Consider the following 16,901-nt stretch of genomic DNA (forward strand, 5'->3'; position numbering starts at 1 on the left):
GAATATGTGGAGAGTACCAATCGGACTAAGCCGATTCCCTGGAAGCACAATGGTGCAATTTTCTAAAGACCACAGCCATGGTTTTTCTAAGTCTTTGAGAATGCATCCTTTACTGAAACAGTTTTGTCACAATGTGAAACTAAGCAGGACAAAGTGAAAGCAAACACTCCCCTCCTCTGAAAGGCTCCAGTATGATCACAACAATACCAGTTGAACCCTACTCTAAGCTACAGTATTGCTGGTGACTATTTAGAAAATAATTAACTGAACTTCACATGACATTCAGAGGTTTCTTGGCTCAAATACCAGTCTATTCCTCTGTTGAATTCCAGGGATTCTGCAAACAATGAAAAATATTTGCTTAATGGTAGACTTGCATACTATATTCTTGTTGTGCTGAGTCACTGTATCTGTGAAGACAAATGCTGAAAAGAATGTTAGCTAGAGAAACAACTTTGCTAGATAGACTTTGAGCATGATGACGATTTGTCATAAATATGATGCAAATATGGAGTGGTTTTATGAAAATGTGTTAGTGGGTTCGAAGGCAGTTTTTTCAGGCAGTTCCCCAAGGAGATTCTTTAAAAACTGTGGAATTTTTATTTTGTTGAGATAATTTTGCTAATGTAATCACTAGAAATGTTAAACAGCCTTTTCTCTGATTATATCAAAAAGTGAAGAATAGGCTTGAGAGTGGACTTAAGCTTGCTAGGCCATGTGCTCCCCTGCATTTCCATTTGCATTGCTGGCTATGTATTGAGATCAAAGCACTCATGTAATGGTTCAGAACCATCAAGTTCTGGACACCCACTGCTGAAAAAAGAGTTAAATCCAGTACTCTGTTCATATGCACTCACACCGTATGAATAAACCATGCTAAACAGTTTTCTCCAGCTCTCAGCTCTGAGGCTGAAATGGTGCAGACTTTATGGTTGATGCTTGATCCTTCATCACTGTTGCTTGACTAGATAGAGCCTGATAACTCATCTTGAGAGTGGGCTCAAACTTATGTCAGGGTGACAGTGTAAACGGATGTGCAACATTTTTCGCTGAAAGTCTGAATAAGGAGAAGCTTGTTGCTTGGCAGCCCAGACAATGTTCCAAGACCAAATTGCCAGCTTGTAAAGAGAAAGGCAGACAGATTATGAAAAGAGCTTGGTTGAAACAATGGGAGTAAAAAAGAAACAAAACAAAACAAAAAAGTACAGCTTAGTCCCCGGGACATTTTTCCTTCGGTGAGTGGAAGAACAGTTGCCTGTGTGCATGTCCACATAAGTGTGTGTATACAGTGCTGGAACTGGAATTTCACATATCAGAGGGAAGTTGCATTCTGAATTGCCAGGAAAAAATGGATATTCAATTTATTCTAGAGAACGACATCTTCTAAAAAGCACCTAAAACTATGAAAACAGACACAGCAGAGAACTACATGGCTGGTTAAAAGAACCAAAGGTTTCAAATTTGGCCATAGCAACTAAGCTATGAAACACTTGCACCTAATATCCATGTTCTTAAAAGCATCTGTTGCCAGCCACTGTTGCCTGTTTTTCACAAACAACAGTTGCAGTGTTTCAGTTTCACAAAGATATTTTTGTTACAAAACAAATATGTGTACAGGTGCATCCTAAAACAAATGGCTTAGATGCCATTAGTGGGGCTGACTTTCATTTATGAAGCAGAAAATAAAAATTACCCAAAATAGATCTTTCACTAAGAAGGATTGATTCGTGAACATAACTGTGGCCATGCTGAAATCAAGAAGATGGCAAATAAAAAGCACACAGATTGTGCAAAGGATAATGTAATCTCAAAAGAAGAGAGATGGCACCTAGTAAATATTGTTATGGAAAGATAAACTCTGAGCAGCAGCTGCACACTAGACACTTCCTCACTCAAAATGGAAGACTGTCTTAATGACTTAGAGCTTTCAAGCTTCTAACTTAATGGAGCCTTGACTGGGACTCTCTGGGCTAAACCATTTAATGCAATCCTTTTAGCATTAAATAGCTCCTACTGCCAGTATCATAAAAACATCTCCAAACACAACAGCATACTTCATATATACTAAATACAAACTGCAATTGAAAAAGCTATGATGTCAGACGTCTCCTCAGAAGGATTTGAGAAATTCTTTTGAACAGCTTGTGCAGGATGTGTTTGTGCTCCATAACAGCTCATAATGGTTCAGGACTTCTAACCAGCTAGTCGAGGAGTCAAGTAGGTTTGCAGGGAAATACACATCACTTATAGCAGGTACTCAGTGGCAAAGAGCTAAATAGTTTTTGAAAGATCTGATTACTGAATGGTTCCCTTTTACTGGCCATGTGCTTTCTCCATGGATGGATTCATTGGATGTGCAACAATAATTGAGTTTCATCCCATGGGTGAAGTCCATTTGGCGACTTAAGTGCAGTCACTTGTCAGGATGGATTTTTCCACAAATGTACATTTTTCAAGTTCACATGTCTTTTGTCAATACCTCGGCTCTCCAAGGGACAGCATGTCAACTTCCTACACTCTTACATTTGACTGGTACTGAAAATCCGCCTGCTATGGTTCTCTGAAGTCTGTTTGATGGTGAAGGCTTTTTGACAACTCCTGCCTCTCCAGAGCTCTTATCTCTTTGTTTTTGTTGTGGTCAGTTTGGGTTTTTTTTCCTCTTCCCAGTAACAGAATCTTTTATTCCAGCTGGCAGCATTTATACTTTTTCTGTTCCTGTCTTACAAAACAGCAGGCAGTTCCCAAACTGATGAACTCTAATGAACAAGCACCTCAAAGCTTAAGGGCTGCCAATATCTTCCCTCTCAACTCAGCCCTCGGCCTTCATGCAAAGGTAAGCATTAAGTTCATGACACAGGGGAAGATAGTAAATAAAAGCCACACCAATGGGAACAAGAGAGGAATTGAAACTATTGCAAATGAAGAAAGCAATAGAACAACTGGTACAAAATTAACCAGGCCACTGCATTATGGTCTTGTGCAACATACTTGTTTTACTGGGTGGTACTGCATGCAAAGCAAAATTTTAGATCTGTCTGGCAATTATTCCAGAAGGAGGAGCCAGGCAGTTGGAAATGAGCATCACTTTGTTCCCAAAGTCATCCTGAAGATCAGAGAAAAAGTATATGGTGGCTTTCACTTTCTTTGTCAGGATCTAACAATTGAAGGTCTCAGACACCATAAATCCAATACTGAATAAACTGTCAAGAACCTCACAGAAGAACTTTGGAACTGGAGAGGATCAACCTGGTTAATTTACTGTCTTTTACCTGTTGGTGGCCAGTACCAAATAATCCTGAGAAAGAAGCTGTAGTAAATGACCGTGGATAAGGTTACTCAATGCCACAAGAAAACGTCCACTTAAATCCCAGTGGATCAAATCTGGTTCTTGTAGACAGCACAAGAAATACATGCTATTAATTTATGGTATTTTTTTCCATCTGACATTCCTCTCAACTTGACAATAAACCTCAGCAGATTCACCTTTGAGATTGATATTGCTCTTTCAACTTTCCTTTTGATTCATTAAAATCTCAGTAGCTTTTATGCTGGTAATGGTGTTTGTAGTTTGCTTTTGTAAAATACTAATAGACAGCAGCAGCTTTTAAAGCTTTATTTTGCAAAAAAAACATGAACAAAACCCACCACATTCCATGCAAGCAAATTAAATAGAAAAGAAGGATGAGGGAAGCATGGAAGTAAAAGTTGCTAAAGCAGGTTCCCTAATAGAAGTTACTCAGGTGGGAACCCTTCATTACAGGACTTGCATTTGCACTGTTTTCCTGTTGATGCATATAAATTATTATATGATAATAACTGATTAGAACTGATAGAGAGAAAAGAAACTCATTAAACAGCTTTTTTATTATTATTTGAATGTAGAAAAATCAGCAGCACTTTCTTCCATTCTTTTCTTTGGAACATGATCCAATTAAAAATTGTGGTGGGAAAAAAAAGCAGCATTGTAAAGCATTGTCTCCCACTTTGAAACAGAAAGCCAGTTTCTCTGACAAAAACTGGCTGGATAATTCCAGGCTGGAGAGTCCAAGCCTGCCAGTCTGTGAAAATGTCTCCATCTACTGTGTTTCAATCCAAGACCAGCTAAACATTCTGAAAAAGGAATTTGAAGACCATCTTGTGAAGTGTTGCAATGGCAGTTTTAATTTCCAGCCAAATAAAAATAAGACTAATTTTTGGCTGTTCAAACACTGCTTTCATATCTCCCTATTCTTTGTTTGTTACCTTGCATCCATGAAAAAAAGTATCTATTGCCTTTAAGAGTTGCAGTGATTTCATTGACCATGTTTTACTGGCTTACCAAACAGTAGCTGCCCTGCACCAGAGCTTGAAGATGATTTTCATTTGCCATTTCTTTCACCTATTTAGGGGGCTATTTAGTAGCATCAAGAGGGAAGCATGAATACAACTCTGTCTTCTCATTGTTCACAGCTGATGGAAAGCCACAGTAGGGCTTTACCTGATGGGACATGTAAGACATTTATGAAACTAGTTAATACGTATGAGAATAGACAGACCAAAGAGAAACAAGGTCTTCAGTGAGCAATAAAGGAGATCTGTTTTCCTATAGTTTTGTGTGTCATGGTTGGATTCTCCTATGTGTAAGAACAAACAAACTCCCTCAGAAGCAGGAACACTGGTAACACTGCTCTCCAAGGAGATTCCTAGCTATCCAGTTGAACTCCTACTCAGCCTTTCTACTCCTACTACATGCTTACAGGGGCATCCATATGGTATCTCTCCCCATACAGCTGTGCGTTTTCACAAAACATAACTGCAGAACCTTAAGCCTGCCACCTCTGTATCTAATTTGTTTGAAATTGGCCCAACAACAATTGCAAGGGGACTGAGAGACACAAATACAGAGACGGCAAGATCTCCTAAGCTTTGTATCCTTAGGAAATCAGGCAAAAAAGACCTTTCTGGCTTGGCTGAGTGACTTGGACTACAGTCAAACTGACAACGTAACAAATGGGAACACTTAGGGCTGCAACCATACCCAAGAATTCTGACTTCACCAGTCTGGCATGTGCTTCTGGTTCAGCCTTGTTCTGCTACCAGTTTTCTAACTCTGGCCATTGTCACAGGAATTTTGAAACTTGAAACACAGACTTGCTAACCAAGACAAACCTGTCAAGGACTGACTGTTACAAAAAGCAGACAATGGCCTGTCCTTTTCTCCTCCTCCTGTATAGTTTAAATGCTAGAGAGAGATGGATTATTGTCAGTGCACAAAAAGAACTTACTGGAACAGCTGCATAGTAGCAAATACCAGCAAAAATCCAGGCTCTTAGAATATATCCAGGCTCTTAGAATATATCCAGATTCTTAGAATATACTGGAGATAAAACAAAAGACTGAGGAATCTGGAGATTAGTTTCTGTTGAGAAGAATAAAGATCATATGTGATTCCTCTGAGGGAACAGAGTTCTATTCTGAGGATCAGTTCTCAAATACAAACTCAAAATTTCCCTTGGAAAGTACCACAACCACTTAAAGGAGGTGTCTAAGGGCATGACAGGTAGCTGTGACATCAGGACATAATTCAGAGGGGTTTTCCCCATATTTTACACTTCTAACAGTAGGAATATTTTAAAAACTGTGTCTCCAAAGCCTCCCCAAGAAAAGTGCCAGATAATGCCACATCATCAGCCTGAAGAAAACCTCAGAACATCTAATATCAGCCATTAGTTGTCAATCCCCAAACCCCACATTTTCATCCTAATTTGGAGCCATGCATACACTGCCAGTTGCTAATGTGGGAGAAAATGAGAAACCAAAAAAACCCCAAGTAGCTCTGTTAAAAGTGGAACTAATGAAGACTGCTTCCCTGGGGACATCTGTCTCACAGTTGATTGGTTTGATAATTAAATGGTAACATTTTGGCAGTGGGAATTCACCCCCTTCTAGACATCAGGGAATCCACAACAAAGAGCAATATTGTGAATGCCCTAGGCACAGGAAAAGCCAGAATTTACTGCTTACTGGACAATGGGGAACCCCGAGAGGAGAACCTTGACCTTAAATGCTTTCCATTAAAGACTGAGCTCAGTTTGCACTACTTTTTCAGGAGAAGTAACAATAAGGTCTCTCCTAGTCTGTTGTTTATTTTCAGGAAACTTGTAAGAATTTTGCATAAATTTGTAATTTGCTTTGAGAACTAACCATCTCTGCCTCATCTAAGTGAAATGGTTCAACTGTTTCAAAAGATTGTGAGGAGACAGACTGAAATCCACAGTATGCCCACAGTATGGAATCAACCTTTATTTCTTCAGGCTAGAAAATAAAGCAGCACTAGGGCTGAATGCAGACTGATGTTAACATTCAATACAGCCTCCCTGCAGGGACTTCCTGAAAAAAAACTGCTAGTGTTATCTTAGCAGAAGAGTTGTCCTCCCAGCTTCTGAGGTAAGTCACCGCCTCTGCCAGGCACTCTCAGTCTTCCACAAGCATAACATGGGCAGTTGTAGTCTTGGCTCTAAAGCTTAAGAGAGGATCATTTTCACTTCTTAAAAATCTTTGAAGAAGTTTGCTACCTACATTTCTTTACAGTGAATCAGACAAGTCCTGGACATACAAATGCTGTTAGTAAATGGGTGTAACACCTCAGCATAGGGGGAAAGAGGGCAGTGTTAGGAGGGATAAAGTTGGAACAGCATACATCACTGCCAGAGTCTCCATTTCACTCTCCCCACATTTTCCACAGGGGTATTCACTGCCAATATTCCCTGCATGCCAAGACTTTCTCCTTCTGATACAAGTGTGATACGGGCTCAGGTGCTGAGTGGTGGAAGCTTTACAGGCATTTTTATGATCATGGAAGTGACTGGAGAATTTTGGCATTTTTACTAGAGGCAGAACCATTCTGTGGCAGAGCAGGAAGACAGTTTCTGAAACAGCCCACCTAGCGACCTTCTGTTTGTAACATGATACGTTTGTGTGTATGGGATGTGTTACAGAAAGACAGATTTGGATTTGGAGAAGCTGCAATTGTTCAGAAAAGCCTGTGACACTAACCAGCCTGCAAGCAGAGAACATTATTTCAATGTTACTTCTGCCCTATTGACTAATTCTTAGAACAAACAGACTTTACGAAATTCAGACTTCAGCTTTGTAAGTGGGTAAAAAGTGGAGCTTTATGAAATCATGAAAACAAATACTGCTTTAAATGAAAAGTTTGTCTCACTTGGTGCCACTGCCTCCCTCCCCTGCTGCAATGTGATTTTCCTTGACATTCCTCTTTTTTGCCCTACATTTTAATTGTAAATTAATCACTGACTTGGACAACACTCTGCTGTGCGTTAATATGGTTGACATTAACAACAATATTGCTCTCCAGGCATTTGGAATGTGCAAGACTTTTTGTGCACCAAATGGCCCGTATTAACTTCTGGAATAGCCAGGTGCAAACTCTATTGCAGTGTTCAAATTAGTTCAATTTCTCTAACCGCTTCTCCTGTAATTGATGGCTCAAATTATAATAAAGTACTGTTCCTCTACATGATATATATTACAACTACTACCTGTTATGCTGAATATTGCATTGCTTTGAAACTGCATTACCCTCTACCTACGCCGATCAGATCTTTCTTTTAAAGGAACTACTTACGAACCAGAAAGTGTCTTCACATCATTCAGAAATTATACATATGCTCATGCACTTTATCAGTATCTGACAGAATGGGGATGGCAAAATTACTGTCAGTCATGTTGCATTCAATCTCACATAAAGACCTGCTTTTTACTATGCCTCAAAATTGACAATAAATGCCAGTTGTCTCTCCTTGCCCCATTACTGCACCCAGACATAGCTAGTAATGCTTAAAAGATATGCACCTTCATCTTAACTGCTTTTAAATTCCAGCTTCATTCTCTCTTTCTTCTGCATATAGTGTTGTTCTCCTATGCCTGCATTTAAAATACTCTCTCTTTACTATTCTTTTTTTCTGAAGTGTATGATTACAGTGGGTCATAATTTTTTTCACATGGAAACAAAGATTTGTAAAAAACAATCAATCAAATCAGCCAAATCCTAATGGCTTATTGACCCCTAACTGTTTCAGTTCGAATGTCATCCCTGATAGGAAAACCGGGAGGAATGGGTGGATTTGACTTTGGGAGTATGTGCACCTTCAGGTGTGGCTAGAGTCTGGACCCTGGAAACTGCCTCTTGCAGTCCATCATGAGCTGGCAGGTCTGTTCCAGCACTCAGAACCCTGGGAGCTGCTTGCAGCTGCTCAAGGAAACCAGCACTAACAAGAACATCAATTTCATTGCACCACAGCAGAATCTAAGGAACTTGCAGTTCATCAGAAATGTATTTAGAAACTTGATTTTGATCCAATATGGCCTGAAGCCACATTTAAAAATAACATTTCTAGCAAATCAGAAAAGCTGTGTTTCTGTGAGCTCTCTAAACAGGGATTTATAAATGTTTTCTACTCCTGAAGACCAATGTCCTCAGTTTATTCACAGAAAAAAAATGAAGGGCAGACATCAAAGAGCTTGCTTTGGCACATGTTACAATATGAAATTCAGGATCTGCCTCCTCTCGGACCACAATGGAAAGGTACATGGCAATGTCCCCACATTTGTTCAGTTAGACACCAACCACAGTCAGTCACCATAGATGTTGTGCTGCAGAATAAAATATCATCTCAGTGGTCAGCAGCATTTAAAAAGGCAAACTGTGTTAAGAACTCTTATGAAAGGAACTGAGAAAAAAACCCATAAAACATCACTAGGCTCTTCAGTGTCTTCACTACTGCATGCAGTGCTGGTTATTCCCTTTCAGTTTCAAAAAACAATACAGTAGAATTGAAAAGGTGTGGCACAACTTCTGAACAAGGAGAAAGTAAGTATACTGCAAGCCTTAGGCACAGTGAAGAAAACAGCATAGTAAGAAATCTACAGTTCTCTACATTCACAGCTGACAAGCAAAGGAGAAATAGGGAATTCTCATAATACTTGAACTAGTAATACTACTAAGCAGTCAATTTAAAACATACAAAAGGAACTATTTTTTTCACACAACAATTATAACACAGAATTCGTTGCCACAAGGTGTTGTGCAAGCTAACCTAAAAGGATTCAAAAAGCAATCAGTTCAATTCATAAAACCCCAGTGCTCCTAAACAGAAAGCTTTAGCACCAATACTCCAGAACCAAGTCCCTAAGCCACAGAAAACTGAAAATGCAAAAGATGTACCTGGGGATTGATCCATCCATATTCACCAGTTCTTACATTCTTTACATGAACACCTAATAATACTGTTAGTGACAGGATGCTGGATTTGATGATCTATTCAGGATGTTCTTATATTCAAACAGATTTCACTGAGATGTTCAGGAAACAGAAGCCATGAAAGTACCTATGTAAAAAGATATAATGGGGTATCAGAAAATGGGTAGGTGATCAGCTTTTTAGCTTTCCCAAATAGTTCAGAGAACCATCAATTTTTAAAAGACGTGACTGTCAACAGTAACTACAGCTGCAACCGGTCTTTCTCATGTTTTTTTTGCTTGCTCTGACTAAGCTATTAAAAGGCAAAAAGTTTACAGATATATGTTGCCTTTGGATAAAAGTTTGCAGATGTATATTGTACTTAGGCAAAATATGTTCATTTATGACACAAGCACATAAACAAGAAATATACATCAAGCATATATTATTGACTAACTATAATACCCAGGCACTCTGTTCACATCCTGTGACTTGCAAAGGAATGTCCAACAAACTGCTACTTTTCTTGAGAAGAAAATCTCCCTCTCATGACTGGGCATTCAAAACTTACATTGAAAACAAGCTGATCGAGAACAAAAGTGAATGTATGTCATGAAACCATCTGACAGTCCTGATTATAAAAGCACTTCACTGACTTCACAGTTTTCATTATACCCAGGGAGCTGCGATTCCTGTTCAATACCCTGCATAGGCAATAGTTGAAGACGGTCTTGCAATGCTTGTTGACAAGTATGTTAAATCAGTTAATACTCTCCTGAGGCACTTTTAATGTATGTGATTGTTCCTTGGCTTTTTGTCAATTGACTTGATCTTCTTCGAGATGTGGGACAAGGTTCCTGCATGTTCTGTGCCGCGATGGGCTGTACTACCTTAGTGCACATGCTGCACCCTTTCATCTGCTTTCCTGTGTTGCATTTCTTGCAGAAATCTCTGTCTCGGCCTGCAGGAGGAATCTGGGAAGTCCACCCAAAATTCACTGCAGTCTGTACACCATGAATATGCAGTCATAAAGACAGAATGCTGCTCTTAAATGAGTGAAAAAAAAAGCAGGGGATAAAACCATATTCTAGTCAGATATGAGTTTTACACCTGTGTTTTGTGCTTTAACCAGCCACCTGCAGACCTTTCTCCGTCCTACGCTTTGCCTGGGTCAAGAAGTTCACCACAGGCTAGATGTTGCAGCAGTGTGAGGGTAGGTCATACCCAGACTGTACCTGCACCCCAAAGACAAGAGGGGCACAAAGCCTCGGTTCTACCGCTGTGTGACAGTGCCCGCCGAGGCGAGGCGAGGCGAGGCGAGGCGAGGCGAGGCCCAGTTCGCCATCCGCCATCCACCCCCGCCTCAGGCAAAGCCACACCACTACAGCTCCCAGCAAGCACTGCGCGCAGAAGGCAGCGCTCTTCGCCGGAGACTAAAATTCCCAGCAGTCTCCGCGTCCGGTCGGCGCTGGCTCCCAGCAGGCTTTGCGGGGTGGCCGGACCTCCCCGCCCCGCTTGCGGAACGACTACAACTCCCAGCAGGCCACGCGGCTGCAAGACGCTCCATTTCCGGGAGCGGCGCCGCGTCCCTCGCTTGGCAGAGGCGGTGGCGAGCCGGAGCGGGCCTGGCGCGGCGGCGGCTGCCCGGAGCGCGGCGAGCGGGGTCTCCTGGGGCCGGCAGCGGAGGGTAGCGAGGCCGAGGAGGTCTCCAGGCGGTCGGCGCCATGCTCAATATGTGGAAAGTGCGGGAGCTGGTGGACAAGGCGTGAGTACGGCGGGGCGCGGGCGGGCGGGCCGGGTGGCCGGGGCGGCTCGGTCGTGGCCCCTCAGCCGGCTCCGTGCTCCCCCCGCCCCTCTCATAACATGGCCGCTGCCCCTCCCTCTGCTGAGGTGGCTGCCTGACACCCACTCCGTGCCCAGCTGACCACTTTCCCGTTCCCCCTCCCCTCCTCCGTCCCTGCTCCCTGAGTGACTGCCCGGGGTGGCCCCTGCCCGTCCTCCCGGCGCAGCTTGGCCGGTCCGTCAGGCAGGGGCTGCCTTCCAGGCAGTCTGTGGCCTTTCCATTATGGCTGGCTGCTTTCCCGCCCCTCATAGGCTTATCTGGGCCCTTCCAGCTTTTGGCGAGTTGAACTTCTTTTTTGGGTACCCTCTTCTCTGCCAGGGTCCCGGGGCGGTGTGCCCATTTTGGTACGTGAGCCCTTAAAATCTGTCTCTACTGGATTAGCTCCTGCCATGGCCTCTAGGCCCCTTACGAAGAAACAGACAAGGCACTCAAAGAAGGAGGGGAGTAAAGAACCACCTGTACAGCACTAAATTTTCAGAGTGCTTCCAAAGTCACCACATGCTCTCTAAGTGTTTTCCTCCTCCCTAAGGACAGGTACCTACTTCGATTGCTGTTGACTCACTGCCCCTGGCCCTTTTGGAGGTGGAGCATGGTAGAGGAGTGAAATGCCCTATCCCACCCCTTAAACTTTTAAGTAGCTCAGATATTTGCAAGTTTTATTTCCTTGACTAGAACCTCCTCCCACTGCAGATTTGGCTGCAGTCTTGGTTATCATTGTCACAGTGTTGCAGCTTGGAATGTGATGTTATTGTTAGGTTTCTCAGCCACTCCTTTATTTTTGGCATGAGAAAAATTTGATATGGTGGAGAACTTAACAAAGATTGTGTTTTGGCCCCTTAAATAATAAATCTTTAGGGGCAAACTTGGAACACTTTTCCATGAACTGTGGACTTAGGGCTGAAGGTCTGTAGATCAGTATATACCAAATGAGATTACATGAACTAATAGTTGTATCTACCTTAGAAGTCAAAGGGTGAGTGTTTGAAAATAGAGGTTCCATTTTGAACATCTTTTTATTTATGTTTCTTCAAAAAGTTCTTAAACTGGCCTGTTTTAAATATGGTCTTAAAGACAGCAAACTGAAGAGAAATGGCAGCTTATTCATGATAATCGAGTACTTTGCTTATGGTGCTGTGTATGAGACTGAGACTTTTCTAGGCCAAGAATCTGATGACATTCAAAAACCACTGTGAATAAGATTTGTCCTGAGGAGGTTACTTACTTTTTACAGCTTCTTGCATGCAAAGTCTGCCCTTACTAAAGTAGTTTCATGAATGTGACAAATGAGGTATATAGTAGGACAACCCGAATGGTCCTGTGTCGAGTTCCAGAACCTAAAATGACACTTTCAGGGAAATAAAGTTTTTCTAAGTTTTCAGTACTTTTATTTGTGTAGAATTAATGACCGCTATAGCATTAAAACACTGTCACTGTTTTAAAAATGTTTAGTTTTAAGGATAATCCCTAAGTTAAGCCAAACAGTACATCAAAATCTGGTTTGGAAAAGACATTTGGTTTCCAAAACAGATGCAAGAAGTGGACATTTCAAATAATAAAGTTTGTTGAATAAACTTCAGTTTCTTGGAATAACATTATCCAAATAAAGCAGATTGTGTATTTAAAAAAGGGGGGGGGGGGGCAGCCTGCAGAGTAAGTACTATTTAGAGACATCAAAATCAATAGTCCCATTGTGTGTGGTGCAGATTTGTCATAACATCTTCTGTCTTAATGTCGTGACTTAGAAAATTCTCTGCAGAAGAGGCTAAGCAATATTATCTGCCTCATAAATAACCACTGATGCTGTGGCAGGAGCATACCGAACTTTAACAAGAAAGTCTCTTTCTTTCCTTAAAAAAGGAATATGATTATATGAGGGTTTTGAATATGTGCAAATAGCTTGAAATTTTGCTACTTCAAACTTTGATAGCTTTGCAGTGGTTGTTAGCTCTGCATCTTGGTTCCATATTCAGCTGATACTTATCTTAGAATTTCAACTTACTCGTCTGGGGTTTTTTTATCCTTATTTGGGCTTCAGATGGCTGAGAGCTTGGTTAGGTCAGATATTTCAAAGTGGAGGCCTTTTATTAAACAGTTTTCAGATTTTTCAGTGTGTGAAAGTTCAGTAAGCAATGATACATGGTTAAGCTACTATTAATTATTTTTTCAATGTCTGTGGGCTACTTGAACAGCAAAAAAACTAAGTAAAAATTGTAACCTATTAAAATTCTTCCAAGTTTTATAACCTAAAAATAAGTTAACAACTGCAAAATACACTGGAAAAATTCAAGTTTCTTTTTAGTGTTATTTAAGTATTTGGTATTTATGTTTTCTTCAGTGTGGTAGAAATTAAGCAATCAAGTTCATTAGGTCAGTTCTGCTTTGTAGTTCTCTTGTGCGCTGGAATCACCTCTTATTTGTATTGTAGCATATAGTAACTCAGAAGTATGGCTCTGCATACTTTTGTGCTTAAGACAGTTATTTTTGATACTGAATGGTGGTCCTATTATATATGAAATTTAGGAAGACTAAGTGATAGAGTCAGACTTAGACTTAGATGTGACAAGATTGTTCTTCCTTTTCTTAACCTCATTGTTCTTAGTTGTTAATATAACTCCTCCTGCCTTAAATTTTAAGTGCCTTGATTAGTTACAATTGAAGTAATACCTTGTTTCTAACTGGGCATTGTGAAGAAATTTGGGGTTTAAACGAAGTAACTAATAAACCTTGTCTATGCCTGGTAAAATTTGCTTATCCTAAGCTTTTTTCCTTGCAGTTTCTAAATAAATGTCAAACTTCTTCCACTCTCCAATTTCTTTCCAGGTACTGCAATGTGTTTGAGAGTTCTTCAAATGTATGGAATTATACTGAGTTTCAGTTGAGTTTCTGCTTAGCTTGTAGTTTAGAAGGTGTAGGTCTACATTTTCTTACTTCTTGAATAAATTGTCTTTCACATTGTTTTATTATGTGAATAAATTAACTTCAGAAGGCAGCTTTTCATTTTTTTTAGATGTTCACTTGTATGGGTTCTTTTTTCCCAGTAGGTCAAAACTGAATTGGAAAGTAAATGCAGCCCTCTGCTCACCTTGTTTCCTCTATAACAGTAAACTCAATTTAAATGGCAGAGGTTTCTGATGGCTGAAGTGCAGGGTGGTGCTTGATGCAAGGTTAGTGAGTCAGGTGGCAGTTCTGAGTCACTCCTGAAGTAATGTAGTAGACTTTTTGTTAGATTCTGTTTTGTCCTAGACTTAGGCTACATCTGCAGTAGAAATAGGTAGCCTAAGCATTATATGCAAGGGGTGGCCAATTTTTCTGACCTAATGAGCTGCATACCAACATCTTAACGTGACAGAGTGCAGAGGCACACATTGCATACTTTAGATAACTGATGGGAGTGTGAGCTCTAAGAACATTTGGCAGGTGGGAAGTGTGCTGGCCACGAGCTAACCCACTGCTCTGCTGCACACTGGGTTTTGCAGCCTTGTCTCTGGATGGCCTGGTGACAGTAGTCCCAAATGCTCGGCAGCTCCCGTAGCAGGGGGTCCAGGTTACCCCATGCCTGCTCTGAAACAGCCCTGTAGTTGTGATGAAACCTGAGGTTGAGTGTTGCATTTGAACTGCCTGTGAGCTGCATGAGACTAAGGATCTGCAGGCTGGCCAGTACTACTGTGTAGAAGCAGCTTGTACGAGAAATTTTATATTTTTGTTGGTATAGTTACATCTGTACTTTGATAATCAAAATGTCAAAGGCCCTAGCCAAGTATCTCCCTACTGTATGGTAACAGAAGTGGCAAAAGGTATTATAGTCCCTGAGGTACAGTTCTGGAGTCCTGGCTATGGAGATGCAGAGTATTGTGCAACTTGGTAACTTCCTTTTTTAATCTTATTAGACAAGTATATGTTGTGTTTTGTGTTCCCTGTGAAATTTCTAGGGGAATTTTACAAAGAAAACCCTGTGGCTTTTTCAAAAGAAAACAAGGAATATTAAGAAATTCTGTTAAAACAATTTTTAGCTTGACAAAAGCAGAAAGGTATTAGCTTGGCCTTGTGGCCAGGTTCAAAAGTCAGGCCATCACATCTCTCTAGTTTTGTTAAATTCTCTTCTTGAAGCAGAATCTGCTGATTCTTATTTTCCTGTAATGTTACAAGGTTCTTCTGCTTAAAGCACAAGGCAGTATTTGGGCATATATAGTTAGCAAGGCTAGTTGGACTCTTCGTAGCAATAATTGCTCTCTTTATATAAAATGTCACTATAACTTAACGTTTTTGCTAACTAGTTTCTGTCACAGACGTGTAGGACATGCAGGAAGCAGGATGGACCTTTGGACCCACTGAGACTAGATTGCTGCCTATGTCACAGTGTGATGAGACTTTACAGCCACTTTCTTTAAGATTTCATTACCATTCGTAGCTTTTGTGATCCTCTACATGCATGACCAGAATGCGAGAGAGCTCATTTTAAGCACCTTCCAAACATCAAAGACTAAGAAATAGTCTAATTAAAAATTTGGTCAAGGTGACAGATCTGTATGTAGTAAGGACAGTATAATCCAGATGTTCATTTGAATTAAAGTGGGTGAGATAGTTGCCACTGAGTTTTTGAGCTTCTTGGATGGAAGGAAGGAAGGAGAACTTGAAAAGGAGAGAGCCCGTGAATTTTTTGCCAGGCGTAGGAATGTGACAGCCGCCATCCTCGTGCTTTTTCCATGTCTCTTCCAGTTCAATTGTTTGTCTGCCTACTGAGTCCTAACTGCTTTACTAGTACTGCTCTTAGCCACACCTTTCTAGTGACCCAGCAAGAATGTATTTGCATTCCCTCATGTTGTAGAGTGGGAGTTGAAGCATTACAGAACGACGATTTCATACATTTTGCAAGCTTGATGAATTGCCCAAGTATGTAATATTTTAAGCTGTTTTTAAATGGAGAGCAAATTGTGGTGTTTAGAACTGAACTGTAATGCTTGTACGGATACTATATGCTGGAAGCATTTATGACACTTGAGAATTTATTTTTAGACTTAAGCACTAGGGTCCTCTATTATTTGTTTTGATGTTACATCTATGCAAGGAGGAAGGATTTTTAGTGTTAGTAGAAAAGGAAGGGTTAAAGGAGCTGCTGTCATCAGCTCCAATACAGCTAGGTTGGGGAGAAGTTCTTTTAGTTAATAAACAGTGTGTTTTCTTTAGTACTTAAAATTGTCCAAACTCTAAAGAGAAGGGTAAATTATTGGTAGAATAGAGTGAAGTACTGCTTTGACCGTCATTGCAATTCCTAGCTGTTGTAGCCTAAAGCATGGCATGTAAATTAGACCTTGCACTTCAGCTGAGGAGTAGAGGTTTCTGGCCTACCCCAACTTCACAGATGAGGAAACCTAAAAAGATAATTGTGTCAAGTAAACCAAGTCACAGTTAGTTGGTAACAGTTAAAACTCTGGATTTGCTGACTTCCAGTGTCATGTTGTTGTCTACTAGCTCATGCTACGTCTGCATTATACTTATTAATATGGTAAATGCATACCAGTAACTTACCCTACAATTACGTGGCTTACAGTTAACTCTCAGCTGCTTATTGCCTGTTGTATGCCCATGTTTGAGCAACATCTAAGCAGGATCCTACATATACTCAGCTGGGGTTTTTAAATCCTCTTGCCTCTTGCTTTGTAATTGTTCTTGTTTACGGGCAATTTTCTTATGGTTCATGGATTTGTCCGCCCAGACTATTGAGCTCTTCTGTAATGAAGTGCTGTTTGCTGGTTTAGTAATAGCAGGTATTATGGTAAATGATCCATCATATGATATATCCAGCAAAAGGGTAAATAG

The 16,901-nt window shown here is 40.7% G+C and overlaps 1 protein-coding gene across 2 annotated transcripts in view; it reads left to right on the forward strand.

Moving 5' to 3' along the window:
* Nucleotides 1–10,965: 10,965 nt before the first annotated feature.
* The window catches only part of CLINT1 (clathrin interactor 1), a gene marked incomplete at its 5' end in the record, with an annotated part of 50,404 nt that continues 44,468 nt past the window's right edge, over nt 10,966–16,901 (forward strand). For both annotated transcript variants that reach the window (XM_082006075.1, XM_082006074.1), the window contains one exon: nt 10,966–11,006. In XM_082006075.1, the coding sequence (XP_081862201.1) occupies nt 10,966–11,006 (41 nt within the window). The remainder of the gene's footprint in view (nt 11,007–16,901) is intronic.

Source organism: Phaethon aethereus, assembly GCF_964289735.1.
Source record: "Phaethon aethereus genome assembly, chromosome: 14".
NCBI classification, from domain to species: domain Eukaryota; kingdom Metazoa; phylum Chordata; class Aves; order Phaethontiformes; family Phaethontidae; genus Phaethon; species Phaethon aethereus.